This window comes from Phoenix dactylifera, chromosome 8, assembly GCF_051530095.1.
Source record: "Phoenix dactylifera cultivar Ajwa chromosome 8, Ajwa_hap1_PhDact_Kaust_v1.1, whole genome shotgun sequence".
NCBI classification, from domain to species: Eukaryota; Viridiplantae; Streptophyta; class Magnoliopsida; order Arecales; family Arecaceae; genus Phoenix; species Phoenix dactylifera.
Genome location: NC_143197.1, coordinates 16,958,513 through 16,981,563, shown reverse-complemented (window position 1 = coordinate 16,981,563; position 23,051 = coordinate 16,958,513). Strand labels below are relative to the sequence as shown.

General features: G+C 38.4%; 1 protein-coding gene across 3 annotated transcripts; it reads left to right on the top strand.

Annotated features, from left to right (window-relative positions):
* The first annotated feature begins 19 nt into the window (after window positions 1–19).
* On the top strand, window positions 20–22,768 carry LOC103720975 (uncharacterized). 3 transcript variants are annotated; one of them, XM_089924816.1, is made up of 8 exons: window positions 20–1,299; window positions 1,337–3,606; window positions 3,687–3,756; window positions 6,876–6,967; window positions 7,095–7,200; window positions 8,037–8,204; window positions 10,502–10,571; window positions 21,764–22,768. In XM_089924816.1, exons 4-8 carry the CDS (start codon window positions 6,893–6,895, stop codon window positions 21,957–21,959), a joined length of 615 nt encoding a protein of 204 aa, XP_089780942.1. In that variant the 5' UTR covers window positions 20–1,299; window positions 1,337–3,606; window positions 3,687–3,756; window positions 6,876–6,892; the 3' UTR covers window positions 21,960–22,768. The 3 variants fall into 3 exon arrangements, with proteins under 3 accessions (XP_089780942.1, XP_089780940.1, XP_089780941.1); XM_089924814.1 differs by having other exon boundaries at window positions 6,860–6,967; XM_089924815.1 differs by having other exon boundaries at window positions 1,337–3,756.
* The last annotated feature ends 283 nt before the right edge of the window (window positions 22,769–23,051 follow it).

Sequence of the window (23,051 nt, the reverse complement as noted above, 5' to 3'; positions counted from 1 at the left end):
GAGGATGCAGTTGGTCTGATACTGAGCTGGGAGCATCTCATTAGTGTGACAACTGGTTTGTTTTAGAGCTGATTCAAATTGTTTGACTTGCAAGTTTTTGACAGTGAAGGGATGCCACAATAACGGATGGGAATAAAGATAGTCTGTTGAGTAGCACTGAATGATGATGAAGTTACGGGAACGCATGTGTAAAGCTAGCATGAAATGCACCATATCAAGGAAACATCCATTTCAAAAAAAAAAAAAAAATCTGTAGGCATAAAGCTTGCGGGCTTTATTTTTCCTTTTTTACGTTTTTTTGTTTTGTTTGTGTGCGCGTGTGTGTAAAGCTGGCATATGCGTGCACGCTTGTGCAGGACAAAGCCAAGTTGTATGCATAAATATCAGAAATGGGTGAAAGAACAGCTTCTGGCATCGGCATTAGCTAAGTGCGATAAGAAGAGGTGAAAGTGAGCTGGTCAAAACTGTAGGCCGAGGAGAGTTAATAGTTGATGCCAAGTTTGCATTTTGCATGTATGTATGTGTGTGTGTATATGTATATATTCATATGCAAGGTTTGCTGTACCGGTCGGTACCGAGCGTACCGTACCCGTATCGATGGGTACCGGTATCGGTACACCAATGTCGGTACGGTCGGTACCGAGCGTACGGTACCGTACCGACACTCGGTACGCCTATACTAATGCGGCACCGGTACGGGGTTCGGTACCGGTACGGCGAACTTTGTTCATACGCATAAAGCAAACTATAAATTTAGATGACTATTCCCATACTCTGCTTAAGATCATTGGTTTTAGATAGCTAGAACATGTTTACAGATTATTGGATGAATCATGATATAACCATAAGATTTTCCCTCTACTTCAATGCCCCAAAGGGCAATTGCGTGCATTTGACGATGGAATTTGCTGGGTTGCTTGTGCTGCAAATAGTTTTCATGACCTGGAAGGTCATAAGAATGTGAGTAAAAATTGTTAGGAGTAGGGTATGCCCTAAAATCTATGCAAGCCTTTGAGGCAGAAAAAAGTCAGCCAGGTGTCAATATTGGGCAAAATGATCAAGATGGAGTGTTTCTCCACACGTAGAGTGGGTTCATCTTGAACATTTTAAAATTATTTGTAACTATAGATTCTAATGTATAATATCGAATGCCGAATTAGAGTGGCTATTTTGGCTCCAATGGCGTTGGAGGGAGCCATTTCCTGCTTCTGAATATTTGAGCTATGATGAGTGTCGGTGTGATCTTTCAAGCTAGGTATGTGAATATTTGAGCTATGTGAATATTTGTGAGTTAGAAAGGTGGAGTTATCTAAAGTGTACTTTGTGAGTAAGAAAGGTGGAGTTATCTAAAGTGCTTTAGGATTTGTTGTTTTTTTGATTTTATTGAATGTATTTATAGTCAGACGGTATGAATCATTCGATTTATTAAACAAAGTTAATAAAAAAATAAATAGAGCGGCTATTTTTCACCTGAACCGCCGCAATACACCAATTGGAACCTAACTCTCTTCTCCACTAGCAAAATCCTTTCCCCTAAAAACCTCACTGCCTTCGCCCTCACTGCCAAAACCCTCTCCACGACCTCTCCCAACACTCCGGGAAGCGTGGCAGCCACCATGGCATGTGACGGAGCGGCAGCTCCCGCCTCAACTATGCGAAGCTCGGCGAAACCCTTGCCCCCAAGTCTTCGCGCTGGACGGGCATCAGGAATGGGATCTCGTTCACCAATCGAACGAACGCCATTAGCTCTCTTAAAACACTCAATCTTAGAAGCGGTCTCGACGGGTCGGAGGCGCCGGCAAACCCCCACGGGAGGTTGAGGTCCTCCATTTCCCGGACGAGGTCAGGAAGGCTGGTGTTGGTCCGGCCTTGGGCGGCGATGTCTGAGTGGGAGGGGAGGGCGGCAGGCTCCACGGTAGTGTACTCGACAATGAGGCAAATCTGGGCCATGCGATCCTAGAGATGGCGGTGGTGAAGGGAGGATGAGGGATGGGCTCCTCCTCCTTGTGCTTCACTGGTGGTTCCATGCATGGCTGCCGTGAGGTGATTTGTGTCGTTGCAGGGGGCTTCTCAAGTAAAAGTTTCTAATAAACGAGAACCTTATGCCTTAGCAAAAAAAAAAAAAAAAAAAAAAAAACGAGAACCTTGTTTTGTGACAATTTTTTTTTTTTGGCCATAGAAAGTTGGTACAATTAGTGATGAAATGAAAATGATCATTAAACATAACAAACATAAACATTTGCAATGATTTTTTTGGTGGCAAAAGACTGAAAATTTATTGATAAATAACCAACAACGACGAGGCACATGCCACCAAAATCAAATATTTTTGTTGAAAATTAGGGCGGAGAATGCCTTGGATATTACTTTAGTTCTCTTGGATATTCGTCCATACTTACCCACTATAACAACATTAGCTTCTAGTTTGAAATTATGGTTTATTGTACTTATTTAAAACTTATCATATTATAAAATATATTCATTTCAAATATATTATGATATTTTATATTTTAATAATTAATTATTTTTATAAAATTTTAATCATCTTCTTCACCAAAAAAATAAAAAGAATAAAATTTTTTATTTGTAATATTTTTAAAATATTTCTCAATATCATTAAAAATAAGTTGCATAACACTTGATAACTTACAACATACTCATCATCAAAAGTTTTACAAGCTTAAAAAAAAAATTAATCTCATTCAAAGATAAACTTCAAATACATCGCCACACAGATATCTTTAGCAAAGTTTCATAAACTAATAAGTAGAATAATTCTATTTAATTAAATGATATCATGCGATAACCTTCAATACTCCCGTCCCTTTGTAATAAAATGATAATTAAAATTCTACTTGTGAGGAATAAAATTTTACTATCTTCATTTTATAGCGAGGATGAAAGAATGAAACCACTGCTAGCACAAGATTAGACTGCTGCCAATATTTATTAAACTTCTCCTTCATAGATAACATCATAAAAAGAAAAAGTTAATCCTTAGGATTTGTACACCATTCAACAATTTGTAACTGAATTTCATAAAACTATTGGAAAAAAAGATTTGGAGTTGGATATATTTTGCATGAAAAGAGCTCGATGATGTTGTAGAATTTTTTCAGAGCTCGACAAAATACTTTTGCCTCTTCCTATTGATCCTTTGTTGGACACTAGCTTTGCATTAAATCATTATGCAGTTACCCTCATTTAATCACCAAACTTAGAAACTAATTTACTCGTGAGTTTACCTATATACTCTCCATTGTCCAATCGGTCTTTATACCATCAGCTTTATTACCCTTTCCTTTATAGCACACCAAAGTGGTTTTCGCTTCGAAATTTTGCCGGCTCTCCTCTCCAATCCGAATTTCTTTAGGAAATCTCGGTCACACTATGACTCTCCAACCCGGTTTCTTTTGGAAATCCGTTCTCTGTTTCTTTTTTCTCGGAAATTTTGGTGACAATATGCCTCTCCAACCCGATTTTTTTTCGGAAATCTCGGTCCCCGATTTTTTTTGGAAATCCATTGTTTGGGGGAAATTTTAGTCAGACCATGACTCTCCAGTAATCCTGGCTGGCTTCCAATAATCTCAAGACCTGCTCGAGTTGGTAAGATCGTCCGAGGGCGAATTTTATTTTTGGTAAGAAGTGATTCAAGTGAATGCCTTTTTAAACTTGTAAAAATACAGAGTGCGAAGTTTATCGAAGCAACTGCTGATTGCACCGGCTTGGGAACAAGGAAGCGTATGTTCCTCTGAGGTCTGTGATACAATATTATGTTTTGTTATTAGTTGTTAATCAGTAGAGGCATTGTTCTTCTTCTTCCTCTATTCTTGATTTCTTTTAAGAGATATATTGTTGCTCTTATTTATTATATTTTTTAGATCGCCGCTGGCATTGTAGAGGTTGTTTGTAGAGGTTACTCGATGTCTCACTGTATTTTTAGATTACTATGTCTATGGGCACCGTGCGGTGAACATGCATATGTTTCTTATACTATCTATCCATACGTCATAGTATCTTAAAGTTCATACTTCATATTCATACTTCATGCTCTGTTATCTTATGAATCCGAGCCTTTCATATTCATGCTGCATTCTTTTGATTCATAGAAATCTGAAACCTGTTGACTTCGTTATGTCCTCCATGAAGAATTTAAGATTCTTTAAATCTTTAAGAAAAAAATTATTTGTGTATGGGGAACTTTGAGGTTAATTTTCTCACTCCTTTCCCTTTCTTTTTTTCATTTTCATCTTTAAAACATATATTATTGCTTTGTATGTAAATTAATATAAAAAAGATTCGGGCAGGTCCGGGTTAAAAAATAGCGAGTCCAAGCCTGACCCAATTTTATTTATGCTTGGACGATTTAGACCCTGGATCGGCCCAATCGGTTGAATATCTTCTTTAGAATGTGAAGACTCCTCCATTGAAATGCTAATTATAGTTCGTTGTAGCTGGATATGCCATTGGCATGTCCTGAATGTCATGTACAAACTAAAAAGAGACATCGAAGACCAAATAAACTGTTTCAACATTATATGCAATTATGGTTTTATATAAGATCATCATAGTGGTTTCTAGGAACCTTTATCTAATCACATGAATACAGTTATCATTGGTGATATGATTTTTATGACTGCATTATATAACCGTCCGTTTTATAAAATAATCTGATATTATTTTTTATATCTAAAATATGTTTAGTATAATTGTTCAATGGTGGAGCCAAAGCTTTTAGGAAGGGGGCAAAGTGTTATGATGGACTAACTTGTAAAGTTTCACTTTCTCTTTAGAAAACTAATAGAATTTTATTGAAACAGGAAAGGATTCAAGGAGTATAAGAAAGAAAAATTAAAAGGCACTTATTTTATGAAACTGTCTGCATCAAATTAGAGTAACAAGAATGATGCATGAGGACTAGCAGTTAAATTTTAATTGAAAAGCTAGGAACTTAGATAATTTATTGATTATATTATGGCCAGAGTACCAAATGATTTTATTTTGCAATATTGCAATAAATGAGGAGGCTCCTTTGGATGCTTAAACAACCAAGAAGATCTTATTTAGTTCGGAATATCATCTAAAGATAAAGTTATTAGTTGCGTCAGATGTTCTATATCGATGGCATACTTCAGTACATGTTTATACACTTGGATTCTCTTGTCAATATTCCTTAGTCATAATGATTTGTTATAATGACATAGTTGATCATGTAATGATTTCGGGCATAGATATTTTGTGGTGATAATGGATTAAAAGCATGAAAAAATGATTGGTCACATCAGGAAGAGGAGAAAAATCCTAGGTTCCAACTTTGATGTGAATTTGAAATTAGAGCTTTGCATATTATGGATTCATATATTTAAAATAATTATAAAATTCTAGTTGTCATAAGATTATACCTGCTGTAGTATATATATTTTTTTTCTCTGCAATTGAAAAATGGTTGTTAATTCGTGATGGAAACAATTTTACTTTCTCTTCTCTTCATTATGATGGATCCAGTTTTTTGTTTTACCTTTTTGTCTCTTTCTAATTGATGCCTTTTTCTCCTCCCCTCCACTTGCTTATCCTCCCTTCATTTGTTACTAGTTCATTTGACATCTCTTATAATTAGGATCTAGACAATTGGTCTTTACCTGTCATGTCTGAAATCAAGGCATCATATGCACATTTTCATTATTAGCTTATTTCAATATATTTATGTATGTATTTATGCATGTAAGCAAGTGTGAGTTAGCCATCCTTCTATTATGAGGTCTCTTCTCTCAAATCTTTACCACTGATGAATAAAGATCAAGATGATTGGATTGACCTATTAGATCGTACCTCTCCTATGGGGTTCCTCCTCTTATGAGGTGTTTCCTCTTATCACAAGAATTTGTTTTTCAAATTTAAGGTAAAGCTGAATTCACTAGAGATTTGAACTTTGTTATAATGAAAAATAGATGATTTGTATATTTTTGTCGTTAGAGATATTTTTGTTTCTTTGTTGCAGTATTATGTTATATAGAAAGGTACAATAAATCATCAGTAACCAATAGTTTTACCTAGTTTAATTATTATGGTTTAGTTTTATATTTTTTCTTAATAAGTATGGACTAATTTTAGATATAAAATTTTGTAATTTATTTTTATCATGGTTCGTCGTACCTGCCAAAATCGGGCGATAAGGGGTATACTGTACCGTACTGGTTCGATACCGATATCTGGTACGGGTGGCATACCGATACTCGGTACGGGTGGCATACCGATACTCGGTACGGGTGGCATGCTGATATCGGTGTATCAAACTGCTAATATTTGTCTCTAGAAGTGGCTTATAATTTTTCTGTATCAGTTGCAATCTTCTTTAACTGACTCTCGATGTGACATAAGTATAAACGAGATTTGCCATACTAGTCTTTCTGTACCATACTAAACATACCGTACTATACTTGTATCGAGTTGGTATGTAGTCTCTTACCATATCGGTACTCGGTACGTCTCACCGTCTCGTACCGTAACGTGCACCGACATTGTAATAGGGTGGTACTGGTTCTGGGTTCGATGCTGAGACGACGAACCTCGAGTATAACTGTATTTGAGGAATTGAAGTAAGCATGAAAATCTTTAGAAACATGTAAAATATCCTTCTTGTTCAAGTTCCTAAATTTTTGAAAGAAAACTAGCAGAAAACTACTTAACGCTAGAGCCTTTTTTGAGCCTAGCTCATAGCACTCCTCTTCTGATTTCCTTTGCCCCAAAGATTCTTCCCAAGCCCAAAATCCATTTTCCATCGATTTAATCTGTTCTTTTTTGTGCTTTTTGTAAAGTGATCTATTAGTGTCTCAATTTATTTTTCTTCTTGTTGAATAAGGACCATCACATTGCAGAACAGTCTAAGGGCTTCATGGCAGTCTCAGATCCAGAACTCGTTTCAAGTGGTAATATCCTGGAGATGGAGATTATTATTCTTATTAAACGGGTGAGATAGTTTGCTATGCAGATTATTACGTTTAAATAGAGCTGGTTTGGCATAGGTAGCTGATTGTTTACTAAATAAGCATGCTTATCTTGCTTTGTACATTTGTTGAACTAACATAGTATTTCAGGTTCACCATATGATCGAATCATGCTTGCAACGTTATATGACTAAAGAGGAGGTGGTAAAGGAGCTTAAGGAGAAAGCCCTTATAGAACCTTGTCTTGTAGATCTGGGTAAGTCTAATAGAAATTTCCTTTACACACAAATTGTTTTTGATCTTTTCCTATGTAATCAGCATAAGAAGAATCTCATTGAGTTTTGATGCTATAAAATTCTCACGATTTCTATGTCATTAATTATATAAGAAAATTCATGTTAAAACATGGTACAACATTTAAAATGAAACTTTCTATCTTTCAATTTCTGATTTGAATAATTTGATTACAATGCTTAGTTAGATATTATGTTATATCAGTTCATAACTAAAATAAGCAAGCATATCGAAAACATTGGCCGCGCTATCTGGAGCCGAAATTGCTGCAAGATGGTTTTGTAATCTTTTCTTTTCTCACATGTTCCATTCAAATTAGCTGAACTCATCTCATCTCATTTATGACCTTGGGCACAACTTCAGCCTAAAATCCTTCATTTTACAAGCCATATTGTACCTTTTGGCTCAATACTACTTCATCGTCATGTCCGACAACTTGTAAGCAGCCTTCGCAGATGTATTCCTCGTTGTGCTGTTCCTATTTTTTTCCAAATATCTATCTTGCATTCTCTCCTCTGCTATGTTCATCCGATAAGCTGATCTCTTTGTGGCTCAACTTTTAGATTATAACTCTAGGAATTATAGTTTGATAGTTTTTTGGCTTCTTTATATAGAATTGTAAAACCACAGGGTAGGGACATAGATTGATTGTTTTATGCTTTGTAGTTGCATGAATTGTCAATTTGACATTCACACAACCTTATAGTTTAACATAAAATTGACATTAAATATTAAAGAAATATTTTTAGTTATACTTCAAATATTTTGGTCTAACATCCAAAATATTATATGTTATAGTGTGGAGGAGGCTAGAAGAGGAAAATCCTGAGTTTTTCAGTGGGTACTATGAGAGACTAACGCTGAGAAAACAAATCACCATGTTCAAGCAATTGCCTGAGCGCCAATGCTATCTAATGGAGCAATCTCATCAGGAAGAGCTTCAGAACAACAATCATCATACCACAGGTAACTTGGCTTTCTTTAAAATGTTCAGAATAGTTGTTCAAATTAAATCATGGAGCTTTCAAATATTATGAATATCTTTTGTAATAAGTATTTTACATGTACTTGAAATCGAAAATCTTACCAAAATTTAGATCTTTTATGAGAATATTGAATTTATATGGCAATTTTATTCATTATTACTAAAGATTTTAGATGAATAAATCCATCCTTTTGGACCTGGGTAATATACCAATTCTATTCATTTGGAGTGAATAATGGATCATGTTTTGTTGTTTGACTTCATTAGTCACAACTGTCGCATGAAAGTTCAAAATGGCATGTACAAATATATAAAAGGAATCCTATAGAGCCTTAAAATCTCTTGTCTAAACCAAACCAAGCTCAATGCATTGTGGGATTCATCTTGTCACCACCTTGTCAAGTGATCTGTATGCTGCCTCATTCATCACCATTATATGAACCTCGTCCTTCAACATAAGCAATTATTTATTTGTTTACTTTTAATTATGCATCTAGTTTATCTCCATAGTCACTAATAATCATTTCTTCACCGAAGCCGCCTCTAACATTATCCTTCATTATCTCTTTTATTCCTAATAACAAAATGAAGATTTGCTTGGTCTATTCATCTTTTGTTCTACTAATTATCTGTGCATCTGATATTCTCTAACAAGCATAATTACTTTGACATTTTAAATTTCGCTTGGTCTATCCACGTAACTGTATCCCTCTTTATCTTAATAAAATATAGTTAAGCTAACTCTCAACTTCAAACATATTCTGCAAATCAATTATCTCCCATCTTCATCTTGATGTCAATCATATGCAAAATGGTTAGAGGTCATCTCTGAACTTATGCAATCCTTGATAACTAGTGTGAAAGAAAATAGAAAAAATCTACATGACTTTCTTTCTGTTTTCCCTATTCTTTATGATAGCTTTGTTTTCCATTAGAAGTCAAGAAACTTAAGAATAGGAAGCTATCTAGACATCTTTATTTTTGAGAGGTTTTCTGTTCTTCAAAATTATCTGTGGAAAACTTTCAACTATGTCCAACAATCTTGTCATTTTCTTATTTATCTATCATATAAAGTATCAAGAATGTAATTCCTTGTGCATATAATATATTATCAAGTTATCAATCGTATGTGTTGACTTGGCAAGTTATGGGTGATGAGGGTTGCATACTTCAGTAACATTTATGCCTGCCTGTGCCGCTGCATAGCAAGTTATATTGATTTGAACCAAAGAGATGCATATATGTAGACTGATACACAACGCTTGGAGGTTGTTTGCTTTCCCTTTTCAGAACTATGCCTAATCATCCTAGCACCCCTGTAGCCCTTCCATTTTTTTTTTTGGATAGACTGATCCATGTTTTGAATTGATTACGTCAAAAAATTGTCATACTCTAGGACCATGTTATAAATCAGGGTAACTCCCATATAGAAGCTTCCCATGTTATTCCAACAGCATTACCAATATGTTTACTGCACGGTCAATTTGTAATTGACATGTAAATATAGTGGCGCCGCTAGGGGCAAAAAAAGTCAAGCCAAACATTGACTCTTGGCTGGCCCTTGCTAGTCAGGGAAATAGCCAGCTCAAAGGCTTTTGAGTGGGCCCTATTCATGGGCTTTAATTCCTTTTGGAGTATAGTTTCAGTTAGAGTTAAATTATGTTTTTTAATTTATTTATTATTTGTTTCTTGTTTGTTTTTTTATCAGTTTATTTTAGGGGTGGGTTGGGAGGGGGGAGAGGATTATCGGATACCAATTTATGTTATTTGTGAGTGATTAAAAGGAGAATACTTGTTTTCCTCTGCATGGGCTTTTAATTTAATCCAAAATGAGGAGCATTTATGTGGTCAGGTTATCCTCTTAAAATGGAGATCACCTGGGTGATTTGCTTCCTATTCGAGCATCCTAAAAGTGTTCTTAAAAGTGTCTGATGAGCCTATAAACATTAGTGTTTCAGTTGTTGTTAGTTATTTATGTCAACAGTTCTCAGTCCTTTAGAACAAAAGTGGTAGTTTAAGCGTATTGGAAGATTCTTTGTGCTGTTTGTTTTGGATGGGGTGGTATCAGAGTACTTGTTAGGCACTTCAAATTTTCTTCTCCAGGCTTGCTCCTGTGAAACAATTTGAAGGAGAGCTCTATGCATGTTTCCTAGTTTAATGTGGACTGTTCAATAAAAGTTGATATACATGACCATGAGTATATCCATATTTGCTATTTTTTCTCTTGGCGTTTTCCATTAGATATTTGTATTGTTATGTGTCAATCTATGGTCAACAGGTTCCCAAGTTGTACATGAAGTGATGCCTCCAAGAAGTTCCCAGTACAACTTGATGAACTCTTTAGATGGGTAATAAAATCTAGCGATCCTTTAAGTAATATTATCAGCATTTGTAGTTTACATCTATTATGATTCATTTTGTTCTCTAATCAATTGGATGGATTAATTAAGAAACCAGGTGATATCACTGATTTGTTAATTGAGAAAGGTTTCTTAATATGCTTGGCAAGTGGAAATATAGTGATATATTGTAGTACATAATGAATTTGTTCTCTAATAAATTATGTGGATTAATTTAGAAACAAAGTGATATCACTGATTTATTAATTGAGAAAGGTTTCTTAATATGCTTCTCAAGTGGAAATACAGTGTTATATTGTAGTACATAATGCAGTTTGTTTGCTAGAAAAATACCTATTTCTATCTATAGGGCACATGTGGAATATTGCAGGGCCAACTAATTCGGATAGGTTAAGCATTTGCAAGTTCTTCGAAGAACAATTAAAAGTTACAATTTTAGAAAATTTTGTAGGGAATTATTTACATGATGATATGTATAATCAAACAATGCTGCCACCAACTACAGTATGAGCTTTCTTGGAAACCAGATCATATTCTTTGAAATACATGCTATGATGTAGAAAACAATTAGATAGAATTTATAATCTGTAAAAATATAAGATAGTCTCAAAATAATTTCAGTAGCCTCAAGGTTGGCTTTTTTATCGTGAAAGTTTGTAATTTAGTGGAAAGATTTTGAAAAATATTAGAGAGCAAAATATAAGAGGGCAATAATTGAACTGGCTGAAGAGCCCATGAAAAGAAGGTTTTATAACAAGTCTTGAGATATTAATAATTCAAAAAAAATTTGTGCAAGGGATATTCAAAGAAACACGATGAATTCACATTAAATTTTTAATAAACTAGAATTTTTTTTTTATTAAATGTTAGAAAACTAGAAATTTAATTATTTAAAGGATTTTCGGGCCACAAGTTTTGTGCTCCATTTATTGCTTCTATGCACCACAAAATATGCTGCAAAATTTCAAATGTTGTCAAATCATTTTTTTAAAAAAAATCTCTCATTATTTTTTCCTATTTTTAAATTTTTAATCTTGCCCAGCCTCTAGCAACATGCACCTTGTGATAACCGCCCCACTTCCAAGAGAAACGGAGGGGGGGAGGGCATTACACCATCGTGCAGGCGTTCGTAACGCCTGATGGTGGGCGGTTACAACCGTCCGCCTTCCCAGTGATCGAGGCTACAAGAAGCCCCGATCGGCTACCATTTCACCACCCGTTCATCTTCCTCCTCCACTGTTTGTCTCCCTCTCTCACAATCCTCTCCGATTGGCAGGACCCGGTGTTAGACCCACGCCGCCGGAGTAAAGGGCCGCATCGCCGGAGTAGGAGGCGGACGACCACCTTCAGGTCAGGTAAGCTCTAATTCCTGTTCTCTACAAATTATGCTTTGTAGAGTAGATTTAGAACAAAATAAAAATTAAAACAGAAAGAAGAGGGAAGAAAGAGAGATGAAGAAGGGGAGGCAGACCGCGGCTACCGAGGCTGCCATAGGCGCAGCTGGTGCCGCCGGCCTCAAGCCGGCCCTCTCCCGAGCCGATCCCCCTTCACGGGAGAAGGAAGGGGGAGGAGAAAAAAAAAAAAAAAAAAAAAGAGAGACTTACCAGTGGGTGATCCGCAGCCGCAATCGCGGGTGCCGGCCTCGGCCGCAGGCCGTGGGTTGCCTGCCGCAGGACGCCGACGCGGCCGCAGGACGCCGACGCGGCCGCAGGCCGCCGATGCGCCCCCGAGCACGACCACGGGCACGGCCGCGGGTGTGGCCGAGGGCGCCGCAGGCCGGCCGCCGGGCGCCATTGGCCGCTGCCCGTTCCTCCCAAACCTCCCGAGCTCGCCCTCCTCCCTCCACGGGACAAGAAATGAGAAGAAAGGGGGAAGGTGAAATCGGGAGAAGAGAAGAGGAGGAGAAGAAAAAAAAATGAAAGAAGAAAGAAGGGGAGAAGAAGGTTCGGGAAGGAAGAGGGATGAAAAGAAAAAGAAGAAAAGAAGAAAAAGAAAAGAAAAGAAAAGAAAAAAAAAAAAAAGGGAGAGACCCTTAACGGGTCCGACCTAACGGGTCGGATCCGAGTTTGGGTCCGAACCTGTTAGGCCCAAATAAAAGAAAAGAAAAAAAAAAAATGAGTTTAGTCAAATTTGACTAAAACTGAGCCCAATCATATTGGGCTAAGTCCGGACGAACCCAAACTATAAATTGGGTTAAATCCGAACCAAATTAAGCCCAATTGAGTTGGGTCTGAACCTAATTAAGCTGAGTTAGTCTCAGCAGACCCAAATTGAATATGAATCAAGCCCAAATCAAAACCAGTTTAACTAAATTAAGACCAAATTAACCCGATGGGGCTAGATCCAATCAGGAACCGAGCCCAATTCTTTAATTAAAGACCTAATTGACCTACGTGAACCCAATCTGGTTCTAAATCGAGGCCAAGGGCTCTAAATTAAATAAATTGGACTTGAGATCCAAGCAAGTAAATTCATGTTATGATAAATTAGAAAATTATGAAATAAATAGAGAATAATGTGACCCCTATGTGATTTATTTAGGTGATCAAGGATTTGTCACCCGGACGTAAGAAATTGGAAAGCATATTGCGGTAAGTAACCTTGGCACTGATCTTAAAGTTTTTAAATTACTGTTTATTCATCATTATGAAAATGTATTGCTTATGATATATTTTTCTCAAAATTAGGATCAAGTATATGATTGCATGTAATTCATGAATTTGATTAAAGAGCATCCTTCATGAATATTTGATGGTGTATGAGTTATGAAATTATGATTATGTTAGATTGTATGAAAAATGATATTTGAGGCATGTTTATGCATTTTAAATTATATAATGCCATTTATCATTTTCAAACCTATTTATGATGATTATGATTTATGAAAGAAAAAGAATATGATTTATGAACTCTCAGATAGCTATGACCACCTCTAGAAATAGAGGCCAGTCGACACCCTGGAGCTAGCATCCAAAGAATAACATGCCCTCTGTCAACGGGTTAAAGTTGGTAACGAATAACAGAATTAGTCGACTAAGATTAACAGGCCCTGTCACGGGATTATAGTGACCATAGCAGCACATCCGTCTGAGAGTATGTTTTATAAAGTATGGATAAATGGCAATATTTTTATATGACTTGCATTATCATGATCATGAACTTTTATGGATAGAACATGCATTGCTTTATGACCTGATTTGTGTATATCATCTATAAAATGTTTTATTTTACATCAACTGTTGGCTTTTTAATCGCTGCATTGGCATAATTGTACTTGATCCAATAAGATAGTACCTGGTTACTTACTGAGCTGTGTAGCTCATACCTTTTTATCTACTTTTTTCCCTACAGATGATTAAGACCACTAGGAGCAGGGAGCTTGATGTTATTCAGGGTTGGGGTAATTGAAAATGTTATGTAATAATCAGATTTTAGAAGCTCTGTACTGTTCCAACTTCATGAACAATGTTATAACATTAGTAAATGAAACTATTTATTTTCATTACGAAATTTTAAGTGGCTTCGTGTTATTGTGTGCATAAGATTGCAATAGCACGGCCGTGTCATGATCCGAATTTGGGGCGTGACATTTAGTGGTATCAGAGCAATAGGTTTAATAAAGGGTAAAAAAAAAAAAAAAGTTTTAGTAAGGGAAATGGGTAGTTAAGTCCTGTTAAATTAAATTCGGCATATTCAAAATAAAGAAAATTAGTTAATTGAATTATGCTAATATTTTTTTATAGGTGAAAATGAGGAACAGAGAGAATGAAGTCTTGGCAAATATTGCAGCTCGGAGGAGAGGAGCAAGAGGGAGAGGAGTTGCCAGGCAGCCAGCCGAGCAAACTCCTAACCCAGCTGCCACCCATGCCGATTTTGCAGGAGCAAGTCAGGTGATGACTCAGCTCCTTCAGATGCAGCAGCAAATGCAGCAACAGATGCAGCAGCAGATGCAACAGCAGATGCAGATGCAGCAGCAGGTGCAGCAGCAGATGCAGATGCAGATGCAGCAGCATGTGCAGGCCACTGTCCGACCTGCACAGTCCATTGAGTCCTACTATGAGCGATTCCGTAGGCTCAACCCACCTATGTTTGACGGTGGAGCTGACCCTCTGGTTGCTGAGACCTGGATTCGGGAGGTAGAGAAGATGTTCAAAGCCTTGCAATATCCCGAAGAAGTAAAGGTCAGATTGGCTATCCCTATGCTGAAGGGGAATGCAGAGTTCTGGTGGACGGCTATTGAAGCTGCACTCGAGGGTGAGGATGAGCTACCGACATGGGAGGAATTCAAGAAGATGTTTTATGACCAGTATTTTCCTGAGTCAGTCAGAATATCTAAAGAAAATGAGTTTTTATCTCTGAGGCAGACAGATGATATGACTGTGCTAGAATATGCCAACAAATTTACTGAGCTGGGTCGGTTTTGTCCTCAAATGATAGAGGTTGAGAGAAGCAAGGCTAATAGATTTGAGCAGGGCTTGAGGGACGACATTCGATCCCGGTTGTCAGTTCTGATTCTCACCAGCTATGGAGAGGTCCTGGAGAGATCATTGAAGGTAGAAACAGATCTGAAGAAATCAGAGAAGGAAAGAGGTGAACAGAAAAGGCCCGAGATGTCAAAAAATCTGAGGAACCGGTCAAGGAACTTTGAAGGCCCTCCTAGCAAGAAGAAATTTAAAGCTTGTGATTACTGTGGTAAAATGCATACTGGTCCTTGCTTGAAGAGGATGGGAGCTTGTTTTATATGTGGACAGCCAGGACACATAGCCAGAGATTGCCCAAACAAAAAGAAGGTTGAATCTGGACCTTCTAGACCAGCTGATCAGAAGCAGAAAGGAGCTGCACGGGTGTTCGCACTGACACGACAGGATGCTAGTGCCAGTGACAGTGTTGTGGCAGGTATGATTCCCATCAACTCTGTTGATGCTTCAGTACTATTTGATTCTGGCGCTACACATTCCTTTATATCCTCCAAGTTCTCTGCATCCTTGCACCTTATGCCTGATAAGTTAGATGAGCCTTTACTTGTTGCTACCCCTCTTAAGAAGACAGTAGTGGTTGATTCTGTTCATAAAAACTGCATAGTTCAGATAGAGGACAGAAAATTATTGGCTGACTTGGTACTGTTAGACATGTATGATTTTGATGTCATCCTTGGTATGAATTGGCTGTCTGAATATCATGCTCACATTGATTGTTTTGGCAAAAGGGTAGTGTTTCAGATACCTGGTGAACGGGAAATTTTCTATCAGGGTGATGCACCCACTATGAATCCCTCTTTGCACTTTATCTCTGCAATGAGTGCAAGGAAGGCCCTCAGAAAGGGATGTCAGGCTTATCTAGCTTGTGTGATAGACACAACAAAAGAAATAAGGCTAGAGGATATCCATATTGTAAGAGAGTATCCAGAAGTGTTCCCTGATGATCTACCCGGATTACCTCCTGATCGGGAGATTGATTTTCGAATCGATCTCTTACCGGGTGTTGGACCTATCTCGAAGGCTCCTTATCGGATGGCCCCGGCAGAGTTGAGAGAGTTGAAGATCCAGCTACAGGAACTCCTAGAGAAGAAATTCATTCGCCCGAGTGTTTCACCGTGGGGAGCTCCTGTACTATTTGTCAAGAAGAAGGATGGAAGTATGCGGCTGTGTATTGATTACCGAGAGTTGAACAAGGTGACAGTGAAAAACAAATACCCTCTGCCCCGGATTGATGATTTATTTGATCAGCTACAAGGTGCCCAAGTCTTCTCCAAGATAGATCTGCGATCTGGGTATCATCAATTGAAAATCCCAGCAGATGATGTGCCGAAGACTGCATTTCGAACCAGGTATGGGCACTATGAATTTTTAGTTATGCCATTTGGACTAACCAATGCGCCAGCTGCTTTTATGGATCTGATGAACAGGGTCTTTAAGCAGTATTTGGATCAGTTTGTTATTGTTTTCATTGATGATATACTGATCTATTCTAAGAGCAAAGAAGAACATGAAGATCACTTGAGAGTGGTATTACAGATTCTTCAGGAGAATAGATTATATGCCAAACTGAGCAAATGTGATTTCTGGCTGGATAGTATTGCATTTCTTGGTCATGTAATCTCTAAAGAAGGGGTATCAGTGGACCCAAAGAAAATTGAAGCAGTGGTGGATTGGCCTCGTCCTACAAATGTCACTGAAATCAGAAGCTTCTTGGGTTTGGCTGGTTATTATAGAAGATTTGTGGAAGGATTCTCTCGGATCGCTACTCCTTTGACTCGTTTAACCCAGAAACGAGCAAAGTTTGTATGGAGTGAAGATTGTGAGCAAAGTTTTCAAGAGCTAAAGCAAAGGCTGGTATCTGCTCCTGTTCTTACTTTGCCAACCAGTACTGGGGGTTTTATCATTTATAGTGATGCCTCCAAGAAAGGATTAGGCTGTGTACTAATGCAGAATGATAAAGTAGTAGCCTATGCCTCTAGACAGCTGAAGCCATATGAGCAGAACTATCCGACACATGATTTGGAGTTGGCAGCAGTGGTTTTTGCTCTGAAGATTTGGCGACATTATCTATATGGTGAGCCTTGTGAGGTTTTTACTGATCATAAAAGCCTAAAGTATATATTTACTCAGAAGGAATTAAACATGAGGCAAAGAAGATGGCTTGAGTTACTAAAAGATTATGATCTAAGCATTAAATATCATCCGGGAAAGGCTAATGTTGTGGCAGATGCTCTCAGTAGGAAGTCAGCAGTGGGCTCCATATCTTTGCTTACCACTCAGAAGCAGATTTTGAAAGATTTTGATATGATGCAGATCGAGGTGATTACCAAGGGTGCTGGAAGTATGTTGGCTAGTTTGTTGGTGCAACCTACCTTGATAGAAAGAATAAAAGCTGCTCAACAGACAGATGCACATTTATGTCAGCTTAGAAATGATGTGGAGAGAGGGTTACGACCCGAACTCCGAATCCACCTGGATGGTACTCTGCGTTTTGGCAGTAGATTATGTGTGCCCAGGGATGCTGATCTAAAAAGAGAAATTCTGGAGGAAGCTCATCAGTCTCGTTTCTCTATTCATCCCGGCAGCACTAAAATGTATAGAGATTTACGGGAACATTTCTGGTGGAACGGCATGAAAAGAGAGATAGCAGGATTTGTAGCTCGGTGCTTGGTATGTCAGCAAGTAAAAGCTGAGCATCAAAGACCGGCTGGTTTGCTAGAACCACTAGAGATTCCAGAGTGGAAATGGGAGCACATTACTATGGATTTTGTCATTGGGCTTCCGAGGACAGTAAGGAGGAATGATGCAGTGTGGGTGATTGTTGATCGCCTCACGAAGTCAGCTCACTTTTTACCCTTTAGGGTTGGCACTTCACTTGACAAGTTGGCTCAGAGGTATATTGATGATATTGTGCGCTTACATGGGGTACCAGTAAGCATTGTATCTGATCGGGACCCCCGTTTTGTATCTGGATTTTGGAGAAGCTTCCAGACTGCCATGGGCACTGATCTGAGACTCAGCACTGCTTATCACCCTCAGACTGATGGTCAGTCAGAGAGGACGATCCAAACCCTGGAGGATATGTTGCGGACTTGCACTGTTGATCTGGGAGGTTGTTGGGATGATCACATATCACTAGTGGAGTTTGCTTATAATAATAGTTATCATTCTAGCATCCAGATGGCACCTTATGAAGCCTTGTATGGAAGAAAATGTCGGTCTCCTCTACATTGGGATGATGTTGGAGAGAAGAAATTGTTGGGCCCTGAATTAGTTCAGATTGCCAAGGAAAAGATTCTACTGATCAGGAAAAGGCTCAAGGCAGCTCAAGATAGACAGAAAAGCTGGGCAGATAAGAAAAGAAGAGAAGTAAACTTTCAGGAGGGGGACTTTGTATTCTTAAAAGTTTCACCCTCGAAAGGTGTTACAAGATTTGGAAGACATAGTAAATTGAATCCTCGCTACATTGGACCCTTTGAGATTCTTGCCAGAGTAGGGGAGGTTGCTTACAGACTGGCTTTGCCACCAGAGTTATCCAGTGTGCATAATGTCTTTCACGTTTCTCTACTACGGAGATACATTTCTGATCCCAGCCATATAGTACAGCACGAGCCCCTGCAGATTGATAGAGACCTGACCTATGAAGAGTATCCTTTACGCATCATTGATCATAAGGAGCAGGTCCTGAGACGACGTATCATCCCCTATGTGAAAGTTCAGTGGAGCAACCATTCGGAGAGAGAGGCCACATGGGAACTTGAGGAGGATATGCGAGCAAGACATCCGCAACTCTTTGAGAATACAGGTATGTAAATTTCGAGGACGAAATTCTAATAAGGAGGAGAGAATGTGATAACCGCCCCACTTCCAAGAGAAACGGAGGGGGGGAGGGCATTACACCATCGTGCAGGCGTTCGTAACGCCTGATGGTGGGCGGTTACAACCGTCCGCCTTCCCAGTGATCGAGGCTACAAGAAGCCCCGATCGGCTACCATTTCACCACCCGTTCATCTTCCTCCTCCACTGTTTGTCTCCCTCTCTCACAATCCTCTCCGATTGGCAGGACCCGGTGTTAGACCCACGCCGCCGGAGTAAAGGGCCGCATCGCCGGAGTAGGAGGCGGACGACCACCTTCAGGTCAGGTAAGCTCTAATTCCTGTTCTCTACAAATTATGCTTTGTAGAGTAGATTTAGAACAAAATAAAAATTAAAACAGAAAGAAGAGGGAAGAAAGAGAGATGAAGAAGGGGAGGCAGACCGCGGCTACCGAGGCTGCCATAGGCGCAGCTGGTGCCGCCGGCCTCAAGCCGGCCCTCTCCCGAGCCGATCCCCCTTCACGGGAGAAGGAAGGGGGAGGAGAAAAAAAAAAAAAAAAAAAAAGAGAGAGACTTACCAGTGGGTGATCCGCAGCCGCAATCGCGGGTGCCGGCCTCGGCCGCAGGCCGTGGGTTGCCTGCCGCAGGACGCCGACGCGGCCGCAGGACGCCGACGCGGCCGCAGGCCGCCGATGCGCCCCCGAGCACGACCACGGGCACGGCCGCGGGTGTGGCCGAGGGCGCCGCAGGCCGGCCGCCGGGCGCCATTGGCCGCTGCCCGTTCCTCCCAAACCTCCCGAGCTCGCCCTCCTCCCTCCACGGGACAAGAAATGAGAAGAAAGGGGGAAGGTGAAATCGGGAGAAGAGAAGAGGAGGAGAAGAAAAAAAAATGAAAGAAGAAAGAAGGGGAGAAGAAGGTTCGGGAAGGAAGAGGGATGAAAAGAAAAAGAAGAAAAGAAGAAAAAGAAAAGAAAAGAAAAGAAAAAAAAAAAAGGGAGAGACCCTTAACGGGTCCGACCTAACGGGTCGGATCCGAGTTTGGGTCCGAACCTGTTAGGCCCAAATAAAAGAAAAGAAAAAAAAAAATGAGTTTAGTCAAATTTGACTAAAACTGAGCCCAATCATATTGGGCTAAGTCCGGACGAACCCAAACTATAAATTGGGTTAAATCCGAACCAAATTAAGCCCAATTGAGTTGGGTCTGAACCTAATTAAGCTGAGTTAGTCTCAGCAGACCCAAATTGAATATGAATCAAGCCCAAATCAAAACCAGTTTAACTAAATTAAGACCAAATTAACCCGATGGGGCTAGATCCAATCAGGAACCGAGCCCAATTCTTTAATTAAAGACCTAATTGACCTACGTGAACCCAATCTGGTTCTAAATCGAGGCCAAGGGCTCTAAATTAAATAAATTGGACTTGAGATCCAAGCAAGTAAATTCATGTTATGATAAATTAGAAAATTATGAAATAAATAGAGAATAATGTGACCCCTATGTGATTTATTTAGGTGATCAAGGATTTGTCACCCGGACGTAAGAAATTGGAAAGCATATTGCGGTAAGTAACCTTGGCACTGATCTTAAAGTTTTTAAATTACTGTTTATTCATCATTATGAAAATGTATTGCTTATGATATATTTTTCTCAAAATTAGGATCAAGTATATGATTGCATGTAATTCATGAATTTGATTAAAGAGCATCCTTCATGAATATTTGATGGTGTATGAGTTATGAAATTATGATTATGTTAGATTGTATGAAAAATGATATTTGAGGCATGTTTATGCATTTTAAATTATATAATGCCATTTATCATTTTCAAACCTATTTATGATGATTATGATTTATGAAAGAAAAAGAATATGATTTATGAACTCTCAGATAGCTATGACCACCTCTAGAAATAGAGGCCAGTCGACACCCTGGAGCTAGCATCCAAAGAATAACAGGCCCTCTGCCAACGGGTTAAAGTTGGTAACGAATAACAGAATTAGTCGACTAAGATTAACAGGCCCTGTCACGGGATTATAGTGACCATAGCAGCACATCCGTCTGAGAGTATGTTTTATAAAGTATGGATAAATGGCAATATTTTTATATGACTTGCATTATCATGATCATGAACTTTTATGGATAGAACATGCATTGCTTTATGACCTGATTTGTGTATATCATCTATAAAATGTTTTATTTTACATCAACTGTTGGCTTTTTAATCGCTGCATTGGCATAATTGTACTTGATCCAATAAGATAGTACCTGGTTACTTACTGAGCTGTGTAGCTCATACCTTTTTATCTACTTTTTTCCCTACAGATGATTAAGACCACTAGGAGCAGGGAGCTTGATGTTATTCAGGGTTGGGGTAATTGAAAATGTTATGTAATAATCAGATTTTAGAAGCTCTGTACTGTTCCAACTTCATGAACAATGTTATAACATTAGTAAATGAAACTATTTATTTTCATTACGAAATTTTAAGTGGCTTCGTGTTATTGTGTGCATAAGATTGCAATAGCACGGCCGTGTCATGATCCGGATTTGGGGCGTGACACACCTTATTAGGAATAGTGAGCTACTGCTATTTTTTAACAAGGAGGCGCTAAACCCTAACTTGTTTAAGATACGACTACATGCATAATATCAATACATAATTATAGTTCTATGCAACAAGAATCTTTTAATTAGATATTGGTTTCTGCTATTTTCCTAAAAGATTAGAGGCATTATTGTTTCCTTTACCGGTCTTTTTATTAAGAAGGACATTTGCTTGTTTGTTACATTAAATTATTATATTTTGGAGATCGCCTGCAATACTTTTGTTGGATATCTATAATGTTGTCTGCAATTCATGTATATTATTTAATCTTCATTTTTCTAGGATTGACAAGAACAATGCAGTGAATTCTCAAACTGAAGGTTTTCCGAACATGTCATCTTCTGTGTCGGAGATGGGTGTAGGTTCATCATTTATGGCCTCCAGCAGTCACTTCCCCTTGCATCCAAATAGTTCAGCTGAAGAGGTGTCGCAGAACAGAGAAGGTTCTGAATTGGAGCCTGCAAGAAGAGATATCTAATGTTGCAGAAGGGCTACGTTTTAGTTTAAGTTTCTAGGATCTAGTAGCAAACTTTGACGGGCAATTGACTTGCCAAGATTGAGCACTTCAATTCTCTCTTTTCTTATTAATGAAATGGAGTTTGATCAGTTTTAAATTTCTATGTACTGAAAAGCTTTTCTACGTTAGTAATTTTTTTTTTTTTGGCCGTTATAATTAATGGTGTCCGCCCACTTGGGCATATTTTCATTATTTTATATTGGTTGGGATGAAAAGAAACTAGCTTTGAACTCATTTCCATGTTTAGTTCATGCAACAAAAAAAAAAAAAAAGAGCACCATAACTCCTTTGGAATTGTCATTTGTCATACAGAGGAAAAGTGACTTCAGTTTTACACAGGAAGGGTGGTTGTTACCATGAGAATGGGAATGAACAATAGTCTGTATCGGCTGATAGGAGCATTAATTTATGATATAAAAAAGAAATATATGTCATAGAAATCTCAATTGTAGAAATGTAAACTTTTGTACACTTTCTTAAAGTCAAAAAATGTCAGGATCTTTTTTGTTTTAGAAGTTCGGCATGGTCTAAATCATGTCAGAGAAAACCTCTCCGAAAAGAAATCAAATTCGGATTATAGAAAATAAAAACATATTCATCGGAAAATACAAGAACATAAGCACAACTACTAGAACTATGAAAATACAACAACATACACGAAAAGGAAGAAGAAAAAGGCCCATGACATATTCATGGGAAAGGGCCAGTCATTTGACATCATGTAAAAAAAAAAAAAAAAAAGAGGGGGAAATTCCATGCATCAGGCTAATGTCACATAGTTCAGAACCATCTTTTTAGCGCTCTGGTGACATCACCACTTTTTTCTAAAGGCAAGCAATAAAAACAAGCAATCAGAATGCAGGAACCAAGCCGCAGAAATTGCAATGGGAGCGTTCAAAATTAAGACGAATTTGCAATGAGAACTTTCAAAAACAAATCTAATAACACAGGTAAAAGTTCCATGAAACCATGTGTGGGAATCACAAACCATGGGCAGCATCTGCCAGAATTATGGTACAATAGTTACATCATAGAAACATTCTTTGAAATTGA